Source organism: Oryza sativa, chromosome 1, assembly GCF_034140825.1.
Source record: "Oryza sativa Japonica Group chromosome 1, ASM3414082v1".
In the NCBI taxonomy this organism is placed as follows: domain Eukaryota; kingdom Viridiplantae; phylum Streptophyta; class Magnoliopsida; order Poales; family Poaceae; genus Oryza; species Oryza sativa.
In genome coordinates this window covers 40,727,768-40,750,557 of record NC_089035.1, presented here as the reverse complement: position 1 = coordinate 40,750,557, position 22,790 = coordinate 40,727,768, and the positions used below count along the sequence as shown (strand labels likewise).

The 22,790-nt window shown below is 46.6% G+C and overlaps 4 protein-coding genes across 7 annotated transcripts; 2 read left to right on the top strand and 2 right to left on the bottom strand.

The window, feature by feature from the left end:
- Positions 1-8,717: 8,717 nt before the first annotated feature.
- On the top strand, positions 8,718-14,482 carry LOC4324364 (probable sucrose-phosphate synthase 1). Of its 3 annotated transcripts, none has more exons than XM_066310494.1 (13): positions 8,718-8,800; positions 8,978-9,365; positions 10,005-10,243; positions 10,340-10,403; positions 10,536-11,228; positions 11,378-11,497; positions 11,580-11,711; positions 12,024-12,200; positions 12,309-12,362; positions 12,451-12,513; positions 12,603-13,538; positions 13,650-13,777; positions 13,872-14,482. In XM_066310494.1, exons 2-13 carry the CDS (start codon positions 9,006-9,008, stop codon positions 14,158-14,160), a joined length of 3,255 nt encoding a protein of 1,084 aa, XP_066166591.1. In that variant the 5' UTR covers positions 8,718-8,800; positions 8,978-9,005; the 3' UTR covers positions 14,161-14,482. The 3 variants fall into 3 exon arrangements, with proteins under 3 accessions (XP_066166591.1, XP_015621705.1, XP_015621706.1); XM_015766219.3 differs by having other exon boundaries at positions 8,913-9,365; XM_015766220.3 differs by having other exon boundaries at positions 8,879-9,365.
- Positions 14,483-15,277: 795 nt separating this feature from the next.
- LOC136355511 (homeobox-leucine zipper protein HOX19-like) lies at positions 15,278-15,836 on the top strand. The gene is made up of 3 exons (XM_066308190.1): positions 15,278-15,502; positions 15,583-15,662; positions 15,779-15,836. Exons 1-3 carry the CDS (start codon positions 15,278-15,280, stop codon positions 15,834-15,836), a joined length of 363 nt encoding a protein of 120 aa, XP_066164287.1.
- Positions 15,837-16,898: 1,062 nt separating this feature from the next.
- LOC9270578 (uncharacterized) lies at positions 16,899-18,026 on the bottom strand. Its single transcript, XM_015784638.1, has one exon. The coding sequence runs from the start codon at positions 18,024-18,026 to the stop codon at positions 16,899-16,901; it is 1,128 nt and encodes a 375-aa protein (XP_015640124.1).
- A 378-nt stretch (positions 18,027-18,404) lies between these two features.
- On the bottom strand, positions 18,405-22,526 carry LOC107275911 (protein DETOXIFICATION 42). Of its 2 annotated transcripts, none has more exons than XM_015787655.3 (10): positions 22,388-22,526; positions 21,343-22,215; positions 20,704-20,839; positions 20,523-20,619; positions 20,321-20,421; positions 19,851-20,014; positions 19,568-19,756; positions 19,374-19,469; positions 19,138-19,259; positions 18,405-18,963 (listed from the first exon to the last, which is right to left on the bottom strand). In XM_015787655.3, the coding sequence occupies exons 2-10, from the start codon at positions 22,189-22,191 to the stop codon at positions 18,921-18,923; spliced, it is 1,797 nt and encodes a 598-aa protein (XP_015643141.1). In that variant the 5' UTR covers positions 22,192-22,215; positions 22,388-22,526; the 3' UTR covers positions 18,405-18,920. The 2 variants fall into 2 exon arrangements, with proteins under 2 accessions (XP_015643141.1, XP_066166589.1); XM_066310492.1 differs by having other exon boundaries at positions 21,343-22,311; positions 22,388-22,451.
- Between the last annotated feature and the right edge of the window lie 264 nt (positions 22,527-22,790).

Genomic DNA, 22,790 nt, shown 5'->3' with positions numbered 1-22,790 from the left:
AGAAGAGAAGGGAGGAAAGGAGTTATAGGCCAATTAAAAGTTGTCGCTTTCTTCTGTCGCTGGGCTGTTCGTTGTATGGGCCTGACGATTTCTTAGGGGAATAGTCTAGTTTAAGTTCCTTAACTACTGACCACAACTATTAAAACCAGAGCAATTTAACTCCGTCGAAGGTTTTGGAGGGTGTAAGTTCAAGTGCCTTAATTTGGATTCGGTGATTAATGACAAATCTAATTATATGAGACTAACGTTTTTATGAGCCTTTCTTTGACTAGTCTCATTTGGATATGGAAGTAAAAATGATGAGAGGTATGTATTAAACTTCACATATTCTAACTTGGTCTCTCTTGTGGATCCAAAATATAGTGTGAGCTTCCTATTTGATCTTTATTGATTATGTGCATATGCGTTCCTTCATATCCATATGTATGCACATCTTGAGGGGGAGCTTATTCTATATTTTGTTTATTATAAGATTTCTATCTTGATTTGAAATCATTTTTCATCTCATCTCTCTATATTGTTTATATCGGGTTATTATCCATCACCAAAGAAAGAAAAGATTGAAAGATCTTGGATTAAACAATTTGTGTAATTGTTACTTTGGTGATAAATGATAAACCGATATTTATGGGATTAACCTCTCTTTTGCATAAGTTGTCTACTAGGTTATTTCCCGATAATGAGATGTGGAAGACATGCATTCTTTTGTGATGGACCTTAATCATGACAAGGATGAAATGCATGGAGATAAAACGATATGTACCACTTCTTATCTCCTACTTTTTGATAGGTTCATATATATGATTTCCATGTTATTGATATATAAGTGTGAGACTAATGTTTACTCGAATGTTATCTTATTTAGTCTCATTTACATTGAGAACATGGAGATCATGAAGGTATATGTTTTATGTTGGTCTACATCAATACTACATATGCCTTCTCTATATGTATAGGATAAACCCCCATTGGTCATTCTCTAATTATGCATACACTTGCATCTCTTGTATATTTATTTGTATGCATATATTTAGGGGGAGCAAATCCTATACATTTATTGTGCATGTTCTAGATCCATGTTGTTCACCTATTATTTATATCGGATCTTTGCACTTGAGCTTGCATACGAGTATATGACACTTGTGATGTTAATGAATACTCAACAAACATATCCATATATTTTATATGCAACCGTTTGATCATCAAGTGAAGGATGACAACCGATTTGTTGAGACTAATGTTCTCCTTTGAGGTGTGAAAAGGAATAGGTCCCACTACGATGAGGCTAATGAATGACACCATGGGTTAGTGGTCACCAAGCCAAGGACATCGTCATGTTGGCAAGAATGAAGTCAAGCTTGTGATGAGAATAAAGTCTTGACAAAGGATGGACAAGACCTCAGCATAAACATGGTTCAACCGGATGGTCACAAGTGTTGATCTCGGCTCAAGCTTGACCCCAAGATGGATGGAGCAAGGCAAAGGTATAATGTAGCTAAGAATGTTTTCTTAGTCTTTTCCCGGTCTTGGTGTTTGGTGTAGACCGGATTTGCTAGATAGACGTCGTACTATCAAGAGGGGTCTATGAAGCGAGCTTGTGGATGATCTTGTGCCATATTAGTTCATATGCATGTAGGTGCATTTTGTGGGCTTGTCTAACCAAGTGTGATGAGTTTTCTCAAGTCCTAAACCAAGAGAGAAGTGGGCATGTCCAATAGGAGTGAGTGACATCTTGTGGGTATGTCCGGTGGATATCCTTTGGAGTGTGAGCCTTTTATCCTTGACTTAAGTTGTGTTTCTTGGATGGATTTTTCATGGGTTGGATGGCCCTTTGAATAAGCTTTCCATAGAGTCCAAGAACGCCAAATTCCGAGACCCGAGTCAAGAGATATCGCCGTTTTACTAACGGTCGGTTGAGCTGAAAAGTGACCTGTGATCTGACCGTGGGCCTTAGGCCGGTCTGACCGGGTCTGTTAGCCGGTCTGACCGGCGTGGTAAGGCCGGTCTGACCGGCCCCACTGGTCTGTTGCACTGGTCTGGTTTTTGGTGGCGATACAGAGCCGCAACCGGTCAGACCGAGCCGTGGACGGTCTGACCGGCCACTACACTGCGGTCAGACCGGCCAGGTTGAGTGGGCTCAATGATTGCCCTGTAACGGCTAGTTTTCTAGCCGTTACATAGTAGTCCGGTCTGACCGGCCACTCTATGGCGGTCTGACCGGCGGAGCACAGAGTTGGGTATTTCGACTCCAACGGCTAGTTTTGGTGGTTGGGGGTATATATACCCACTCCCCAGCAGCAAGGGTAAGGTTTTGGCACTCCATTGCATTATCTTGAACCCTTGCAAGAGCTCTCACACCCTTGTGCACTTAGTTTATCTAGTGAGGTGTTAGAGAGTGAGTTAAGCCAATCCAAGTGCGTTGCTTCATTGTTATAGCTAGTGTGGCACTTGATCATACTCGGCAAGCATCCTAGACTTGTTACTCTTGGAGGTTGCCGCCTCCTAGACGGCTTGTGGAGGTGTTGCCCGGTGACCTCTCCGAGGAGATTGTGGAGGAGGCCCGGCACCGTTTGTGAGTGGTTTGGAGTTCACCACCTTCGGAGTGAAGGAAGAACTACCCCGAGTGATCGAGGCTTGGGTAGTCCTCTCCGTGGGCCGGCTCCCGCCTTGCCCACCCCTTGACGAAGGGGCCGTGCGGTGGCTTCGTGGTTGAGCGGTGGAGTTGGGCTCGCCTCAACGGGGATTAGGAAACCGGCGAGTTTCCGAACCTCGGTGAAAAATTCCTTATCTCTTGTCTCATTTATTTGTTGCATTTACATTTGTGCTATTTACATTCATAGAGACATATTTGAGCCCATATCACTTAGGTTTGCAAAACTTAACTTAGTTGCTTAGCTAACCTTGCACCTCACCTTGCCTAGCAACTTAGGTTAGTTTTGTTTAAGTGCCATTAAGTTTTAAAACCGCCTATTCACCCCCCCTCTAGTCGGCCTCCTTGATCCTACAGAGGGAGGTTTCGCTGACGTGTCACCTATGTGGTGGTGCTGATTTGGTCTCTGTCCTACGTAGTGCTTATGTGGTATTAGAATTAAAAAAAATGTGAGACTCATTTATCATTCACATAAGGAATGTTGTGGGACCCATATATCATCCTCTCTTTCTCAATCCCTTCTTCCTCCTCCCTCCCTCTCCCTTCTCTCTCTTTCTCTTTCTCTCCCCCTTGGTCGTCTACAGGGACAGCTAGAGCAGCGGTGGCGGTGGGCGGGGCCCAGAGTGGCGACAGCATGTCCCGTGGGTGGTGCCGCTGGCCACATTCGAGGAAGCCGGAGACGAGACGCCGCCGAGAACTCATGCCCACAAGATATAAACGGAAAGAAACCCTACTCCAGCCGACGCGCCCCAGTCTCCTCTCTCTCTCTCTCTCTCAGCTCTTATCGGCTCCGATGACCTAAGCGCACACCTCCTATCGCCGCCGCCGATGACGACAATGAGAGAGATGCCGAGGCGCTGCTGCTCGCACAGCAGGAGTTGGACAAGGCGGCATCAGCACCACGATGATGAAATGCGAGAGCGGTGGTGAACGAGGACGTCGTCGATATGATGGCACCATGGGCCACGACGAGACGAGAGGAAGAGGAGGAGGAGGAGGTGGTGGTGGTGGTGGAGGAGGAGGGGCGAGCACAAGCGACTTCTACGTGGCGGCTCCAGTCGGAGACTAATGAGGTGAGTGGCTCCCTGATGAGGATCATCTGCGTGAGTTCTTGGTCACCGAGGTTTTCGCGAGGTCACCACCACCGCCGTTCTCATCTTAGGTGACAACAACTCCCAGTGGAACTGATGGTCTTTTGTTCGATGGTGATGGTCAGGGGGGAGCAGCTTCCTCGCCGTCGTTACCCCAGCCGGTGTAAGTGGCTCCTCATCCCACGGTGAGGATGTCCTTCTCGGCCGTCACCGACGACAACTTGATGTTAGCCATTCCTTTTGTGAATGATAAATGTGTCCCATATTTTTTTAAATTCTAATACCACATGAGCGTCATGTCAATACCATGTAGGACGAAGACTACATTATCATGGTTACGGATAAGACATATCTTATATCCTACGACTTATGGAATATACGAATACAGTATACCTTCGTGTATACGGTATAACTCCGTATACGATAAGGAAAATAACAAGAAATTATGGAAATTATCATCACGGGCAAGTGAATAGCAGAGTCCTATTCAGAAAGGATTGGGTTTATACTATATCGTGTGTGGTCCATAGTATCCGAGTTCTACTTGAAGACTAAGGTGATTCACGGTATAAAAGGCATACCCCCTGAGGGGTCTGGAGGAGGGAATCAGAGAGCCAGCACCACCACCATAGTCTACAATCCGGAGGACGTGAAGCCTATTCGCCAGGAGATCTCGACGAAACCATCTTGTCGATCTCACCAGTAATCTCCAAACCATGTTTTTTGAAATTCTTTTTGGCCAGAGGGTTGGTAATTGGAATCCAAGCAATTTTGAAATAAATTGTGTAGCGAGATTTATAATTTTGGATATGGATTATGTGGATAAAGATGCATGTAGAATCCAACCCATATTTTTAAAAGTTTTTGCCCAGAGGGTTGGTAATTCGGATACAAACCAATTTGAAATGAATTGTGTAATGAAATTTATAATTATGAATAGTAAGGAAAAAAAGTCCCATTTATATATGTTCTCCTGTTTATAATATGCCGTAGCATTTTTTTTCATAGGAATGGAAAATTGTCTCTTTTTTTATCTTCATTTCTATACCAAATTTGACCTTTATTTGTGGATATATAGCATGTGTAACAACATATCAATGTTATCTAAAATCCACATAATCTGTTTATGCTTTTGTATCGCACTCACTTTTTCATGACGAATAGATTTTCAGGAATGTCTAAATTACTTTTTTGTCGTTGTATTTGTGCAACACTCATTTTTTTATGTCACATGCCGGTGCGATGCAACGGTACAATGGTTTTCACTTGGTTCGCTTTTTTTTTTCTATATTTTTTTCTCACTATCATCAGTTTTATTAGGAGAGCAGCTTGTTTCCGTGGAAAAGAAAGTGTGCAATATATAAGAGGGTGGGAGGAGGACTACTCCCTTTTAAGTAGCAGAGATAAATTTCCGAAATATTAAAATATATTAGTCATCATTTGTGTCACACTCACCTCTTACGGCAAAAAAAAAAAACATGGAATGTATAAAGAGAAAACCTTTTGGTCGTCCTTTTAGCCACACTCACTTTTTTACAATGATTAAATTCATGAAATATAGCTAATGCTTTTTTTTCGCTGCGCTCACTTTTTTTGGTAAATAGTTTATTTAATATTAAGAAACACTCACTTCCCTCTTGCTCCTGCTAGTTTGGCAGCACGGGAGTACGAGACGGATGTGACGTGTCTTTGTGGTGACAAGTAGTGGCATTGAGCGGTATGGCTGACAGTGATGACTGACGACGAATAAGAGTGTTGGCATCGGGCGACTGTGGAGCCTATACCACCAAGTGGACATGGTGGTGACGACGTGCAGCGACAGATCGGGCGGTGCTGGATGGCAGCGGGGGCTAAGCCTCTGCCCCTCACTCTGCCACCGGTGGCGAACTGGCGACGATGTGTTAGTTTGCGGAGGATGGTGGTGGCCCAGTTCAGTGGGTGGCGATGCATTAGGGACGTCCGGACTGCACGACACATCTGAGATCCGATGTGGTGGGGATGGTGCAGCAACAGATAGCGTGGACTAGTTCCACTTCTCCCCTCCTGTCTTGTTGTGTTGCACCGAACAAGAAAAAATCGTCGATGGAGAACGAAGCTTAGTCTTCTAGTTCTTCCTTTTGTGTTTGTATGTTTTCCTCGGTATTAAGGTTTAGAGTCAAAGAACTCGTGTATCTTTTGGCTGCGTATATCCTCAATATTGAGGTATACTCGCTCCGTCCCAAAAAGACTCAATTCCTGGGTTTTCGTGTCCTACGTTTGACTGTTCGTCTTATATGATTTTTTTAATTAGTATTTTCATTGTTGTTAAATGATAAAACATAAATAATACTTTATGTGTGACTTATTTTTTTAATTTTTTTTTCATAATTTTTTCAAATAAAACGGACAGTCAAATGTTGGACACAAAAACTCAGGAATTGAGTTATTTTGGGACGGAGGGAGTACATGCCAGATTAATGAAAATATATTTTCTAAAAAAAAAAAGAAACACGAGCATATAGTGTACCCCTTGTGGTGCTTTATCATTTAATTATAGCAAACTAAGTACAGTCACTGTGTAGTCGTCCTGCTTCTTGGGACAACTGGTCTGCAGCGAGCTACAAAAGCAAGAGCGCATGACTATACTTCTGTTGGATGATTTGGAAGGAGAGGAATGTGAGAGTGTTCCAACTTCCAAGTAGAATCTCGTCAGGCGCCGGGGGTCGCAGAATTCATCAATCATCAATGAGTAGTGGACATGGAGGATGGCAGGCTGAGGCGCCGGGGTTTACATTTCGTTTTCGAAGTGAAAATCATTTTCGTCTGGTTTACTGAAAACCGAAGACCAGCATTTTCATATAAAAACTTTTTTGTGAACCCTGAGCGAGCTTAGATGCATAGAGCAGTCTCTGTGTAGTCCCCTTGTGTGGCATCGCGTTGATGCATCTTAGGTTTTTCCGTTCTTAGCGTGCTTTGTTTAGGACACCGCTTGCGGTCCCAAGACGTTTCAAACTTGCTGAGCATCTGTAAAATGTTTTTACTCCCCCCCCCCCTCCTTAATAAAATTTATTAAGCTTGCGTAATTTTGTTCAAGACTCGTTAATTCAACTTAATCGTCACGAACGCGCGTGCCAGAGCCATATAACTTATTAGTACCATAAAAAAACAAATATAGAACCAATATGACATATTCTAATACTACGAATTTAGACATATGTATGTCTAGATTCATAGCATAGAATGTGTCGCATCGTATACTAGATTGGTTTTTTTTAGAGATGGAGGGAGTACTTGCATATTATTCACGTGAAAACGCTACCTAAAAATGTACCCGCACATACCCACTCCGTAAAAAAAAAAACCCAACCTAAAAAGAGATGTGATCCATCCTAATACAACGAATCAACAGACTAAGAGCCTAGATTGAGATTTTTTTTTGGGACGGAGGGAGTACTGCATATGTATCAATATACTATACTCTACTACTTCTTCCTTTCCAAAATATGAGGGATTTTGGAGAGTGTGGCACATCATAATACTAAGAATCTGAATAGAGAGTAAGCCCAAATTCATAATACTATAATGTGTCATATCTCTTCGAAATCTCTTACTTTCTCCGTCCTAAAATATAAGGTATTTTACATGGATGTGTGTACAGATTTATTATGCCAGGATGTTTTACATCCATTTAAAATCCTTTATATCCTAGGAGGATGGAGTACAATGTTTTAGGACCTAGGGAGTAACAAACAAGCTACATGACATGACAGTTCAGATTCGAATGCTCTCAACTGAATATTCCATCGAAAATAAAAAGAAGGTTTGCGCCTGATCAGTCGCGCGCCGGCGCAACAGGGGCCGGCAGCAACGGACGGCGATGCGTTTGTCCCGTCCCGTGCAAATGTGTGCAGTGGCAGTGCAAGCATTTTATCGATCGACGCGCGCATCCAAGTGGTGGTGGTCGAGCTAGCTTGTTGGCGGATGCGAACGTGAGAGAGGCGGGCCGCTCTTGTCTGCACAGATGCATGCACGCGACGCGCACGGCGTGTTGTTGCCATGGGGGAGGAGGATTGGGTGGTTACGGGGAGGATTGCGCGGTGACGCAGCGCATCCACAAATATACGTGCAATATATATTTAAGTTCTATTTTTATAAGGATTTTACTACTCTACGTTATTTGTTAATGTGCTTAGTCAATAGACAGCGTAGAGATAAAGATAAGTGAGCATACGTTATGTTCCTTATGACGCTACCAACACACCTAGATCTAAGATTCAAATCCTAAATTTAATACGGGTGTTTGCACTTATGAGTAATTATTCTTTTAAATAATAGGTGACGTCCCGTCGACAACGTAAGCATACGAGTCTGTACTCTATTCCTAAAAATAAAAGTAGACAACGTAAAGAAAATTATTTAAGTGGTAGATGTACTACTCGATATGTTTGTCCAATTTATAAAGTGATCATAGTAGTAATATGTGCATGTGTGCATATATACGTGTGTTTTTTTTAAAGATAATGGACACGTGTGTTTTTGAACGTTCATAATAGTGTTTTGGGAAAATAATTAGATAATAAAACGAAGTTTGTTGAGAAAACGAGTGAATTAACCAATGCCTTAATTTGGTACTGCAAGTACTACATTGGGATAACAAATTAGAGATCGACGAAAAGCGGAATATCCTTTTTATTTGCGCCCTGACGGATATCTTTCAGTTTGTAACCACCGGATGACGCACGGACGGCTCGGATCATCCCGAAAAGATCAACCGCGGCGCGAGCACGAGACCACCGTGGGCCCCATGGCCCACCGACTTACACAATCTCTCCCACTGCCATGCGGGCCCACACCCGCAACAGTCCAGTCCAGAGAGCCCCGAACTCCTCCAAACCCGGGGGGGCCACACCCTGCCACGTGTCACCCGCCGCGCCTCCCTCTCATCCTCTCTCTCCTCGTCCAGTGCTTCTCCTTCTCCTCCTCGCAACCGAACGCCTAGAAGCGCGCGTCCACCAAGCCACGGACTCCTCTAATTCTCTCTCTTGCTTTCTCTCTCCTCGCTTCCCGGGTTTGATACGTGGTACGTGACGCTTTGCCCTTTTCCTCTCTCTCTCTCTCTCTCTCTTGATCAGTTTGATTTGATCGGTTCCGCCATTAGCAAACCTCGCCGATTCTCTCTCTCGATCGAACAGGGGTAGGGAAGCGATTAACCGGCGATCGATCGATCGATGCAAGTGATCGCGCTCGGTTGATCCAGGAATTGGAGAGCATCGGCTGATCGAGAGATGGCGGGGAACGAGTGGATCAATGGCTACCTGGAGGCGATACTGGACAGCGGCGGCGCGGCGGGGGGAGGTGGAGGCGGCGGAGGAGGTGGTGGTGGAGGTGGAGGTGGCGGTGGAGGTGGAGGGGGAGGGGGAGTCGACCCGAGGTCGCCGGCGGCGGGGGCGGCGAGCCCGCGTGGCCCGCACATGAACTTCAATCCGACGCACTACTTCGTGGAGGAGGTGGTGAAGGGCGTCGACGAGAGCGACCTCCACCGGACGTGGATCAAGGTCGTCGCCACCCGCAACGCCCGCGAGCGGAGCACCCGCCTCGAGAACATGTGCTGGCGCATCTGGCACCTCGCGAGAAAGAAGAAGCAGGCATGCATCGATCTCTCCCTGTCTTTTTCTTTCTTTCTCGTGTTCATGGTTGATTTAATTTAGTTTCTCGTGCTCTCTGCATGACTGAATTAATTATCTCCGAGATACTTCTGAACTTTCTATTCGACAGAAAATTCAGATTTTGATTTTAAAAGAAAATCTTGTCGGAACTATGTTATACGGAGTGCTTTAACTATTCATCAACACGATACCATATAATATCCTTTACAAGGATTCAGATAATTTTTAGTGGTAACGATAGATCGGCTAAATTGTCGTGTAGGGCTAGATCAGGCCGTTGGCATGATTCTTTTCTGCTTTCAAGAAAAGATCAGAGTGTTCAATTAATTTCAGATATGATTATAGTCCCTTGTAGATCATGTAGTTTGTATTATGCACCACACACGTTTGTGGAAAGAAGAAAGTATGGCAACCCAACGGTGTCAGTAATGGACGATGAGTGTGCTATCTTTTTTCCTTTTCCAAGAGTAGGAAACAGGATCTTTTTAAAACCACTCAATTGGCCATGCCAAAAGTGAGTTTATTGTGTTCTTTTCGATGAGAAAAAAAATTATGACTGTTCATGATGCTCCTAAAAGGTATTTGTTTCTGAGATTGCCTAAATTTTTATGTGAGCAGCTGGAGCTTGAGGGAATCCTGAGGATTTCTGCACGGAGGAAGGAGCAGGAGCAGGTGCGCCGCGAGACTTCGGAGGACCTTGCAGAGGATCTGTTTGAAGGCGAGAAGGCGGACACCGTCGGTGAATTGGCACAGCAAGACACTCCCATGAAGAAGAAGTTCCAGAGGAACTTCTCAGAGCTCACCGTCAGCTGGTCCGACGAGAACAAGGAGAAAAAGCTGTACATTGTGCTCATCAGGTCTTATACCGCTTACTTTACTCATTGGTGCCATTCTGTATATGCCACTAAATTGCAAAATTTTACTGAGTTCCTTTATTCTTTGTTCTACTTTAGTCTTCATGGTCTAGTTCGTGGCGATAACATGGAACTTGGTCGGGATTCAGATACTGGAGGACAGGTAAAACATGATTGATCTTTTCTTTTCTTTTGAGCAGATATTTCTTATCATCTCCAGCCCTAGTTCAAAAAAAAAAAATTCTTATCACCCAGCCCTGCATGGTTGCGTATTACTGTTTTTCATGTCTTGCAGGTGAAATATGTTGTTGAACTCGCAAGAGCACTTGCAATGATGCCTGGCGTGTACAGAGTGGATCTGTTTACTCGTCAAGTGTCATCTCCTGAAGTGGACTGGAGCTATGGGGAGCCTACTGAAATGTTAACCTCCGGTTCCACTGACGGAGAGGGAAGCGGTGAGAGTGCTGGTGCGTACATTGTGCGCATTCCGTGCGGTCCAAGGGACAAGTACCTCCGTAAAGAGGCCCTGTGGCCTTACCTCCAAGAGTTTGTCGACGGAGCTCTCGCGCATATCCTGAACATGTCCAAGGCTCTGGGGGAACAGGTTAGCAATGGGAAGCTGGTCTTGCCATATGTAATCCATGGCCACTATGCCGATGCTGGAGATGTCGCTGCTCTTCTTTCTGGTGCGCTGAATGTGCCGATGGTTCTCACCGGTCATTCACTTGGGAGGAACAAGCTGGAGCAGATCATGAAGCAAGGGCGCATGTCGAAGGAGGAGATTGACTCAACTTACAAGATCATGAGGCGCATTGAGGGTGAGGAGCTGGCCTTGGATGCAGCGGAGCTTGTCATAACGAGTACAAGGCAGGAGATTGATGAGCAATGGGGACTGTATGATGGCTTTGATGTCAAGCTAGAGAAAGTTTTGAGGGCTCGTGCGAGGCGCGGAGTTAGCTGCCACGGCCGTTTTATGCCTAGAATGGTGGTAAGTGTTCAATAATAAGCGTAATAGTACTGTATCATATCTGACAAATTTCCACAGATCTTGTGTTTGACTTGAAACTTGTGGTAATCAATTTTGTTTTGTATGTGTGATTTATGTTTTTGGTAATTATTATGCACACTCCTCCACAGGTAATTCCTCCTGGGATGGATTTCAGCAGTGTTGTGGTTCCTGAAGATACCAGCGATGGAGATGATGGCAAAGACTTTGAGATTGCCTCGCCGAGGTCACTGCCCCCAATCTGGGCTGAGGTTGGTTTCTGGATTTCCTCTTCAAATGTATAATTGTTCCCTTCAAATGGATTTCAAATGCTGATGAAATTGTTTATTATAGGTGATGCGGTTTTTGACCAATCCCCACAAGCCAATGATTCTGGCTCTGTCAAGACCTGATCCAAAGAAGAACATCACCACCCTTGTCAAAGCATTTGGAGAATGTCGCCCACTGAGGGAACTTGCAAACCTAGTAAGCAACAGTTACTTGAATAACTACATTTCCTTTTTTTTATTCGCAAGGAAGAATAACTGCATTTTCAGCACTTTACCAGTACAATACTAGTAAATAGTAATATTAGATTATAGTTGCACCCCAAAAGCTAATCCATCTGTCATGAACACAAAGTACAAAAAATATTTCAAGTAGTATGTACAATTGCATACTACTTGCAAATATTTCAAGTCACAAAAGTAGTATATACAATGCTTCTGAACATTCTTGTACAATTGCATAATTCATGTATTACTAGTACCTAGCAATAAAATTTGCCTTTTGTTGCAGATTCTGATCATGGGGAACAGGGATGACATCGATGAGATGTCCGCTGGCAATGCAAGCGTCCTCACCACTGTCCTGAAGCTGATCGACAAGTATGATCTGTACGGAAGTGTTGCATTCCCCAAGCATCACAAGCAGTCAGACGTACCGGAGATTTATCGCCTCACAGGGAAGATGAAGGTCTGTCACCAGTCATGTCCTCACTCTGTTTCAGCTTAGCCATGTCCCCACTCTGTTTCATCTTCTGTAACTTGTAACTAACCAAAAACATCCGCTCTCCTTTTGCAGGGCGTCTTCATCAATCCTGCTCTTGTTGAGCCTTTCGGTCTCACCCTGATCGAGGTCTTCTCATAGTTCAATTCTCTGACAACCACCTGATTATTATTCTTTCATGTACAGCTTAACTGACAAACTCATGGCATTTATTTAGGCTGCGGCTCACGGTCTCCCGATCGTCGCCACCAAGAACGGCGGTCCGGTTGACATTAAAAATGTAAGCATCCATCCTCGCCAAATCTTGTGTACAACCGCAATATTTGTGCAAAGAATTCATATCCGTGTGCGTATTCATGGTGTTTGCAGGCTCTGAACAATGGACTGCTGGTAGACCCGCATGACCAGCACGCCATTGCCGACGCGCTGCTGAAGCTGGTGGCGGACAAGAACCTGTGGCAGGAGTGCCGGAAGAACGGCCTGCGCAACATCCAGCTCTACTCGTGGCCGGAGCATTGCCGGACATACCTCACCAGGATAGCCGGATGCCGGATCAGGAACCCGCGCTGGCTGATGGACACGCCGGCGGACGCGGCCGCCGAGGAGGAGGAAGCCCTGGAGGACTCGCTCATGGACGTCCAGGACCTCTCGCTGCGCCTGTCCATCGACGGCGAGCGGGGGTCATCCATGAACGACGCGCCATCGTCGGACCCGCAGGACTCGGTGCAGAGGATCATGAACAAGATCAAGCGGTCGTCTCCCGCGGACACGGACGGCGCCAAGATTCCGGCCGAAGCGGCCGCCACCGCCACCTCCGGTGCCATGAACAAGTACCCGCTCCTCCGCCGACGCCGCAGGCTGTTCGTCATAGCCGTGGACTGCTACGGCGACGATGGCAGCGCCAGCAAGAGGATGCTGCAGGTGATCCAGGAGGTGTTCAGGGCTGTCCGGTCGGACTCCCAGATGTCCAGGATCTCCGGGTTCGCGCTGTCGACGGCGATGCCGCTGCCGGAGACGCTCAAGCTTCTGCAGCTGGGCAAGATCCCACCGACCGACTTCGACGCGCTCATCTGCGGCAGCGGCAGCGAGGTGTACTACCCCAGCACGGCGCAGTGTGTGGACGCCGGGGGGAGGCTGCGCCCCGACCAGGACTACCTGCTGCACATCAACCACCGGTGGTCTCACGACGGCGCCAAGCAGACCATTGCCAAGCTCGCGCACGACGGATCCGGCACCAATGTCGAACCGGACGTGGAGTCCTGCAACCCCCACTGTGTCTCCTTCTTCATCAAAGACCCCAATAAGGTCCGTACAGCGCCCTGCATTCTACTTAATCACAATCTCCTGACACATTGAAAAATGTTCTAATTTGTTGGTATCTGAAATTCTGAATCTGAATTCTGCTTCATTTTTTAGGTGAGGACGATCGATGAGATGCGGGAGAGGGTGAGGATGCGTGGCCTCCGATGCCATCTCATGTACTGCAGGAATGCAACAAGGCTTCAAGTTGTTCCTCTTCTAGCATCGAGGTCACAAGCACTCAGGTGAAGTCTACATACAAGTTTTACACACTGTAGTGTGATTACTGTAGCATTTACGGCAACAGATGGTCTTATTGGCAATTTCTCGTAAATTCAGGTATCTTTTCGTACGCTGGGGCCTGTCTGTGGGAAACATGTATCTGATCGTCGGGGAGCACGGCGACACCGATCACGAGGAGATGCTGTCAGGGTTACACAAGACGGTGATCATCCGCGGCGTCACCGAGAAGGGCTCGGAGCAGCTGGTGAGGAGCTCAGGGAGTTACCAGAGGGAAGATGTTGTCCCATCCGAGAGCCCCTTGATTGCTTTCACAAAGGGTGATCTGAAGGCCGATGAGATCATGCGTGCTCTCAAGGAGGTCACCAAGGCTGCCAGTGGCATGTAAATTGGTTGCCTGCTGGGAAGCCTAATATTACTCTGAAGCCTGGAAGAATCAGGAGTGCCAGCTTGATGAAGTCTCCTGGCTCTTTAACTGAAAGACAAGACTCTTTTTCTCTCCTTAATTTACAGCATAATCTTATGGACCACTACCACGAACTTACCTTGCAGTGAGAAATAATTATGACACTGCTGATGCTACTGTTGGCTCAAATGTTTATGAGCTGATTCAGTTATATGTATTTTTTCTTTTAATCCTGCACTTGGTTCAAGTACGCATATCATGGCAATTCTCTTAATAATTTCGGTCCTTGTTCAGGATTGGATTACTTGGCACGTTCTCTCCGTGGTTTGTGAAAATAACCTAGGACATAAATGTTTTGTAACTTAAGTTTCAGTAAACCCAGTCAAAAGGAAACATACAATTCAAACAAGCTGACTGATAATTAACACTGTATTTCTGACACTAGGTTCATTTTCTGAGACTGTCCTATCGCTGAAACCTTTTTTTTATTTTTTGAAAGAACTGAAACTTTACCAAGCTAACTAATACTCTCTCCGTCCCTAAATATTTGACGCCGTTGACTTTTTAGCACATGTTTGACCGTTTGTCTTATTCAAAAACTTTTGTGAAATATATAAAACTATATGTATACATAAAAATATATTTAAGAATGAATCAAATGATAGGAAAAGAATTAATAATTACTTAAATTTTTTTGAATAAGACGAACGGTCAAACATATTTAAAAAAGTCAACGGCGTCGAATATTTAGGGAGCATAAATGAAGGTTAAGTTATATTTCTTTAATAATAACTTACAGGCCACGTGGCACACTCCAATTGGTCGACAAACAAACGCAAAACTGGAATGATAAGGGAAAAATAATCTGCTACTAGTATTTATCTTGCCTACACAACTTCCAGCATGATGCTTTCTGAAACGTCCCTGAAGCATTTACATAGGCAATTGATTGGTTCAATATCTGCTTCCCTCTGCGAGACATGTCTCTTCCCTAATCAATATCAGAACGAAACTGCCACAATTTTACAATATATACAGGGATTGGCAGAGGCCATTGTGCAAGACTGCTTATTGGTTCCAATCAAGAGTGTATACTAACATGGAAGAAAAGGAGGAAATGACCATGCTTTCCCTTGGAGTTGGAGCTGCTAGCAAGCACTCAATATCCAACAGAAAATTCAGACTGAAAGAAGTGACAGATCACAAATTCAACCTTGGAGATCAAGATCATAACAGTGGCCATGTGAGGAAGAAGCTAAGGCTTAGCGAAGAACAATTGACTGTGCTGGAAAATATGTATGAAGCTGGCAGCAATCTCGACCAAGTAAGTTCAAATTTGTGATCTCTGAACATTGATGCATGACAAAAATCCCATGTTTCCTGCTATTTAATGACTGAAATTAGGCACTAAAACAAGGGCTTGCGGAGAAGCTGAACATAAAACCACGCCAAGTTGAAGTCTGGTTTCAGAACAGAAGAGCCCGGTACTTGCATTTCATTCACATGCATGGATTCTAACTTCTAAGACCTCTGAAAACTGAATTCATCAAGATTTATGAACTGCAGTTTTTCTGATGATTGCTTTTGTCGAAAATTTTAGGACCAAACATAAGCAGATCGAAGAAGAATGCAAGAACCGAGGTGGTTGGAGGGCCTAAACAAGGAGAACCGAAGGCTGAAGATGGAACTGATGAGGGTTTCTCGGCCTGTTTTGACTCCTCACGGCAGCACCCATAATGTGTCAGAGGTTACTGTTACTTGTTTATCTTGCAACAAATCTTCCTACGAGACTTTCACAGTGTGAAGAACCTGGCGGTAAAATACATGAGGGTCAATTCAGTGATCTGAATATAGTTTCTGATCAATGGAGAATTCTCAAAGGCCTACAAGATTTTCTCTTTCTTTTTCCTTTTTACAGAATGCGCAAAAAGACTGTATTAAGAAAGGGATACAACAATGGTAACAAGATTATTATTTTTTTTTTTGAGGAAACCATGGTAACAAGAAAATGCTTCCAAAGTGACATAGTCTCCCATGTTAAATAATAAATATGCATTTATTTTTTTAAAAAAAGTGGATGTTTCACTTATTCAGATTTATATGTCAAGGGGGAACAACAGTAACAACCAAGGAGGAACTTTTTTTTTTTTGAGAGGAAACCAAGGAGGAACTTGATGGAATAATTTAAAAGAAAGTGTCAGCATTTTAAGAATTGCACTCCAGGACCATGGGGTTGAAATTTAGTACCTCCGGTAATAGAAGGTACGGAAATTTAGTGCAAATTTTAGTACATCTCAACGACGGTAAAATTTCTCTTTCTCTTATGCCATTGATCATTGTAAAATGGAAAGCTACTAAAACAATATACAGCAATATCCCCCGTTATAACTTCAGGGAATAATGTCTTGGCACCTTCCTGACAGTACAGATGCAGAGCTGCTCCCTATAAAGTTCAGAAAATACCAATAAGATTGCTCTATCTGCAGAAAGAATATGAACTGAAAAAAAGGGCAGTAACTCAGTCCATTGCATGCATGCATATGCGAGAATTCCGAACTTGACCTTCCAAAATTGACAATGTCTCACCATTCGCCTACTCTTAAGCACCACCACCACAAAACAAAGCGCCTCCCCTTAATCCTCTCCTATCCACTCCTCTCAAGCTATAAAAGGAGCTCCCAAGAACACGAAGCATCCATCGATCTCCAAGTCTCCACCCATCAAGATTGCAGTAATAATCCAAGCTCAATAAACGAGCCAATCCGTCGAAGAAGGAAGCAGCGGCGATGGCGGCGAGGTCCGGCGAGGTGCGGGCGACGGTGCTGGGCATGGCGGTGCTGGCGCTGCTTCTGCTGCTCGGCCACCACGCGGCGGCCATCGAGGCCAACGTCGGCGTCACCCGCCAGGCCAGCTTCAGCCTGAACGGCGGCGCCGGCGCCGGCGCCGGTGCTCGCGCTGGCGCTGGTGCTGGCGCTGGCGCTGGCGTCGGCGCTGGCATCGGAGCTAACGTCGGCGTTGGCGCTCGCGCCGGCGTCGGTGCTGGCGTCGGCGCTGGCGTAGGTGCGAAGGTCGGTGCTGGCGTCGGTGCGAAGGTCGGTGCTGGCGCCGGCGTTGGAGCACGCGCTGGCGTTGGTGCGAACGTCGGTGCTGGCGTCGGTGCGAAGGTTGGTGCTGGCGTCGGCGTTGGCGCTGGTGCTGGCGTCGGTGCGAAGGTCGGTGCTGGCGTCGGCGTTGGCGCTGGTGCTGGCGTCGGTGCGAAGGTCGGTGCTGGCGTTGGTGCGAAGGTCGGCGCTGGCGTTGGTGCTGGCGTCGGCGCCGGCGTCGGCGCTGGAGCTCGCGTTGGCATCGGTGCTAACGTCGGTGCTGGCGCTGGTACGGGCGTCGGCGCTGGTGCTGGCGCTGGCGCTGGCGCAGGAGTCGGCGCTGGCGCTCGCGCCGGCATCGGTGCTAACGTCGGTGCGAACGTCGGCGCTGGCGTCGGCGCTGGTGCTGGTGCTGGCGCTGGCGCTGGTGCGGGAGTCGGCGCTGGAGCTCGCGCTGGCATCGGAGCTAACGTCGGTGCCAACGTCGGCGCCGGCGTCGGCGCTGGTGCTGGTGCTGGTGCTGGCGCTGGTGCGGGAGTCGGCGCTCGCGCCGGCATCGGTGCCAACGTCGGTGCCAACGTCGGCGCTGGCGCCGGCGCTGGCGCTGGTGCGGGCATCGGCGCCAACGTCGGTGCCAACGTCGGCGCCAACGTCGGCGCCGGCGTGGGCGTGCGCGCGAACAGGCAGAACAGCTTCAGCATGAACAGCGCGTGACCGTCTGATACCACCAACCCCGGCTGGTTGATCCTTCACACGCGGCCGCATCAAACTGATGATTCTTAGTCCGGCTTCGTGTTGATCTTCCTGATTAATTTTGTTCGTGTGTTTTTAATTATTTTTTGTTAATCTCTATTTGTTGCAGTTGCATGCCATGCATGCAGGCTTTTTTTCTTTCATCGAATCATTCAGTGTTCTTGTGTTTGTAATCTCTTGTTCTTCTTCGTGATCTCGGAGATATATAAATATATATATAGCGATTTTAACTGTTATTCGTTTTGCCTCTCATAACTGTCAGTCATGAGAGATTAATCAGCATCAGCAATAAAATTAAAGAGACCATTCATCAGAGAGAGAAAAAGGAGAATGATCCATAAATGTCTATCAAGTATATATAGGGGAAAGCATAGAAAATAAACAGGAGAATGCTGTGAATAATCTGTGATATATATATGGTACAAACTGCGACACTGTGAGTGACTGAGTACAGCAATGGCCGGATCTCGCCTACACAGCCAACAAATAGTAGTAGTACATGAAGACTACTCTCTCAAATGACAAATCTCAATGCCAATTTGTTGTGACGTCATATTGTATCATACTATTATATGTGTTGTGCTTATTAAAACACCAAAAAAAAAAGAGCTATTCCTTTCATCCCAAAATAAATTAAACTAGTACTAAGTTAACTTATTATGGAACGGAGGTAGCAGTGGGCAGCTGGGCATGGCCTCAACTCTTCTGCAATACGGACCCTTAAGCAAATAGAGCCCACATGTCAGCCACAGTAATGCAGAGAATCTCGTTCCAGTGGACACACATTGACACATACTACGTACAACACGTATGTGGTTTTATGTATACTACTACTCCCGTATACGTACGTGTATACACTAGCAGTATGCAAAAAAAATACTACTACGCTAGATACTGATCATATGCTCATTTGCGAAGAAACTTCCACGGCCCCCTGGCTGCTCCCATCCTGCAGAAATTCATAAAACATTCAGTAATTAGATCAGTCATGCTGCAGTTAAACTTAAAATTGCTTCCAAATTATCGAGAACAAAATTTAAAATTCAGGCTGATTTTATTCAGACTGCAAAATCACGAACACAGTTTGCACAAGAATGCACATCTTAGAGTGTTAATCAATTACCTCCAGGTGCTAGCAAATGCTCTGACGCTCATGTAGATGGCCAAGGCGATCCAGATCCCGACGAACCCGCCGTGCGACGAGAGAAGAACCAAGCACGGGATCGTCACCGCCGCTACGCCGACCTGCAATTGAATCGATGCATCGCCGCATTGTCAGTTACATGGTGTCCATTTTAACTTTTTAAGGTTTAATCGATTCAAAAAGTTTAATTAAGGCAAAGGTTAATGTGTTCGTGCCATGGAGTATGCAGCGAAGGCGTAGTCGGAGGCGCCGAAGTTGACGCCGTCGAAGACGAAGGCCAGCGTGTTTATCGTCTGCGTGCCGGCGACGAACTGATCGATTTAGAGACAATCGTCAGATATGTTCATGAGACAATTTTTTACTTAATCTCTGAAGATTAATCTGTTCCTGCTTATGATGAACATCTCACCGGAACGCCTCTGTGGATGGTGCTGATGACGGCGGCGTCGCTGGTGAAAACGCCGGCGCCGAACCACATGCCGGCGGCGAGGAAGGCCGTCAGCCCAACGCCGAGGACAACGGCGAGCTGCAGCACGCGGGCGGTGGTCACCGCCACCTTGTAGTGATCCTTCTTTGCAAACGCGCTGGCAAGCAAGGCCTGAGATTGATCGATCAATTTAAGCCAAATTAATCAAGCAGCCATGCATATCATCGGAATGTAGCTAAGCTAGGTAGCTAGCTAGCTAGCTCACCTGGCCGGCGACAGCGAGGCCGTCGGCGAGGAGCGATGAGGCGAGCCAGACTTGGGCGCAGATCTGGAACGCCGCCATGGCTGTCGCGCCGTGGCGCGCCGCGAGCGACGCCGCCAGCGTCACGCAGAACGTTACGGCCACCACCCTCGCCAGCAGCAGAAACCCTGCAGCATCACATATTCAGATCAATCACCACTAGCTTCCTCACCTCTGAGATTTGCTCCGATAAAAAAAAAATATCTCGAGATACCGGTACTCATGGTATCAAATCGTTTTCGATCGTTGGATACTCCAAAATGATTGAGTACCGTAAGGTACCGTCGTAGCGATACCGCGAGATAATTTTTGTTGGACCCAAACAAATCTATTCACCTTTACTTCTTCTACTGATCTACTTGGAAGGGAAAAAAAAAGAAAAAACAGACACTGCACTTCACTGTCCAAAAATGCCGTGCCATTTTTCTGCTTACCGCATCCGAGGAAACGACGAAACTTGAGTGATTTTAGACTGGACGGGATGACATCGACCTTCCTCACGAGCTTGCACAGCATTATCAGCGTGATCAGGTACCTGAAATATTAGGACATATCACACGGTTAATTTTGGGGAAATTAGTGTTAACATTAGTGGATATAACGGTCTGACAAGTGACAAGAGTGATCGATCCTTACTGAGAAATGACATGGGCAATGGCTGCACCGACCACACCAAAACGGCAGGTGAATATCAGGATCGGATCCAGTGCGATGTTCGCTAGGTCGCCGGTCACTGTAGAAAACGTAATGATAAATCAGTCATTAATTTCATTGTTAGTGGTAGCTAATTAATACGAGTAGGATGTTTTATACTTACCAGTTGCATATAAGGGTGTCTTGGTGTCCTTGAATCCTCTGAAAACACCTTGCATTGCCAGAGACAGCAGCACGGCCGGAGCACCCAGAGATCTCACTACCAGGTATCGCAGTGCAGGGATCATCATTGGTGAACCCTGTCATTAATCGACACAGTAATTCAAACACCGGATGCTAATACAGCAATAACGAATAATCAAAAGTAAAAGAATAACCATTTTTTTCCTGTAGAAAACTGAAAAAAAATGCAGGTTATTTTCGGGGACGCACTGGATTCACCAGTGGCCTTTGCATCTTAAAGAGGGTGATGAGAAAGCTGTGAAGATTGGGTACCAAAAATTGAAAGTTACCATTATGAAATTCTACTCAAAATCTAGATAGAGTTGGAGAGTATTGAATTCCAAGTATTGAATTGTTAATTGAAATCTTTTGTTGTGAGGCTTGTTCTAGATGTGTTTGTCGTCTATTTGTCTTCTATGGTGGTGTTTGCTTTTGAACTTGTTTGTAACCGCGATTGTTTGGTGATGTAATATTGTGGCTATGTATATCCTTCGAAATGTAGAGGCCGGATTTTATTTAAAACATCATAAAAAAAGAAATCTGAAAACGAGCAGAAATGAGTATATATATATATACTGACCGGCTTGACGCCCATGATGCGCAGCAGCGGCTTGCCGGCGGCAACGAGGAATACGGCCTGGAGCAGACCGAGGAACGCGCCTACGATCAGCGCTGACGTCACGGACGGCACGAATCTCCTCCTGCATTTGCCGACGCCGACGCCGGCGGCGGCGGCCTTCTTGTCGTCAGTAGTGCGCACCGCCGCCGTCGAGACCTCGGCGCCATTGGTTTCAGCTGAATCCACACCCACCACCTGCTGCTTCTCCGGATCCGCGACGGCGGCGGCACTGGCACCGTGGCCTTTGGCGTCGTGGCCGTCGTCGTTGTCGTCGTCGGCTCCGGCGGCGCCCTTGCTGAGGATGGCGTCCTCCTCGGCGACGAAGGAGGTGGTGACGCTGACGAGCGGGTAGATGCACACCTTCATGACCTGGTTGAACACCGCGATGGCGACGCCCACGGCGGCGATCTCCACGGACCCGATCCGGCCGATGAACGCCGTGTCGATCAGCGACGCCAGCGGGTCGGCCGTCAGCGCCAGCGACGCCGGCACGGCGATGCGCAGCACCTCCGCGCCGAGCTCGTCCAGCCTCAGCGCGCTCCTCGCGTTCAGCACGAACAGATGCAGCCCCGTCCTCCTCGCCCCGCCCAGCAACGATGTCGCCGTCGGCGGCAAGTGGTCGCCATTATCGCCGCCGCCGCCGCCGGCAGCATCAGCATTCTCGGTCGCCGGTGGCGCCGCCACCGCCACCATCTGTTTCTGCTGCTGCTGCTCGGTCACCGGCATGTCGCCGGAAGCAGCAGCTGTCACTGTCGCTGTCAGCTGGTGATCCGCCTCCATGGATTCGGGAGCTGATGAACTCCTCGCCATGCAGGTGTTGCTTAGCTCGTCGATCTGCATGTAGCATAATGAGTGCCAAATTAACAAGGACTAATTATCATCAGCAACTTGCTAATCCGAATGACCGTACGCGCAGCTTACGTGCTTGTGCTGATTAAGGATGAAACAGCGTGCTTAGTATCATTAATAATGTGGATGCAAATTAACAAGGTAGAGAAAGACTAACCAGGGATTAATTTGAGCAAGATCACCTAGAGGAAAGCAGCGGTTTTGGAGCCGTGGTGGGTGGTGGCCAATTGGTTCACTCAGCTCGGCTTAAATAGATCCAAAAATCAGGGGAGTCTGTACGTGTTCGTGCCTGCACTAGATGTAACCCGACCGGCCGTACGAAATTACGAATGGAGTTTGTATCTGTGGACAGTGGACACAAGGAGTGGCCAGCAGCAGGCAGCAAGGGAAGCTTGTATGGTAATACTCCCAACCTAGTGCCGGATGGAAGCGGATCCTTTGACCTAACTGTGTAGTTGTCACTGATATATGAATTAATCCTACTTTGTTGTGGTTTATATATCAGTAATTCAACTGCACAACAAGTAGGTAAGAGGATCTCTTTCCGTGTCGGATAAGAT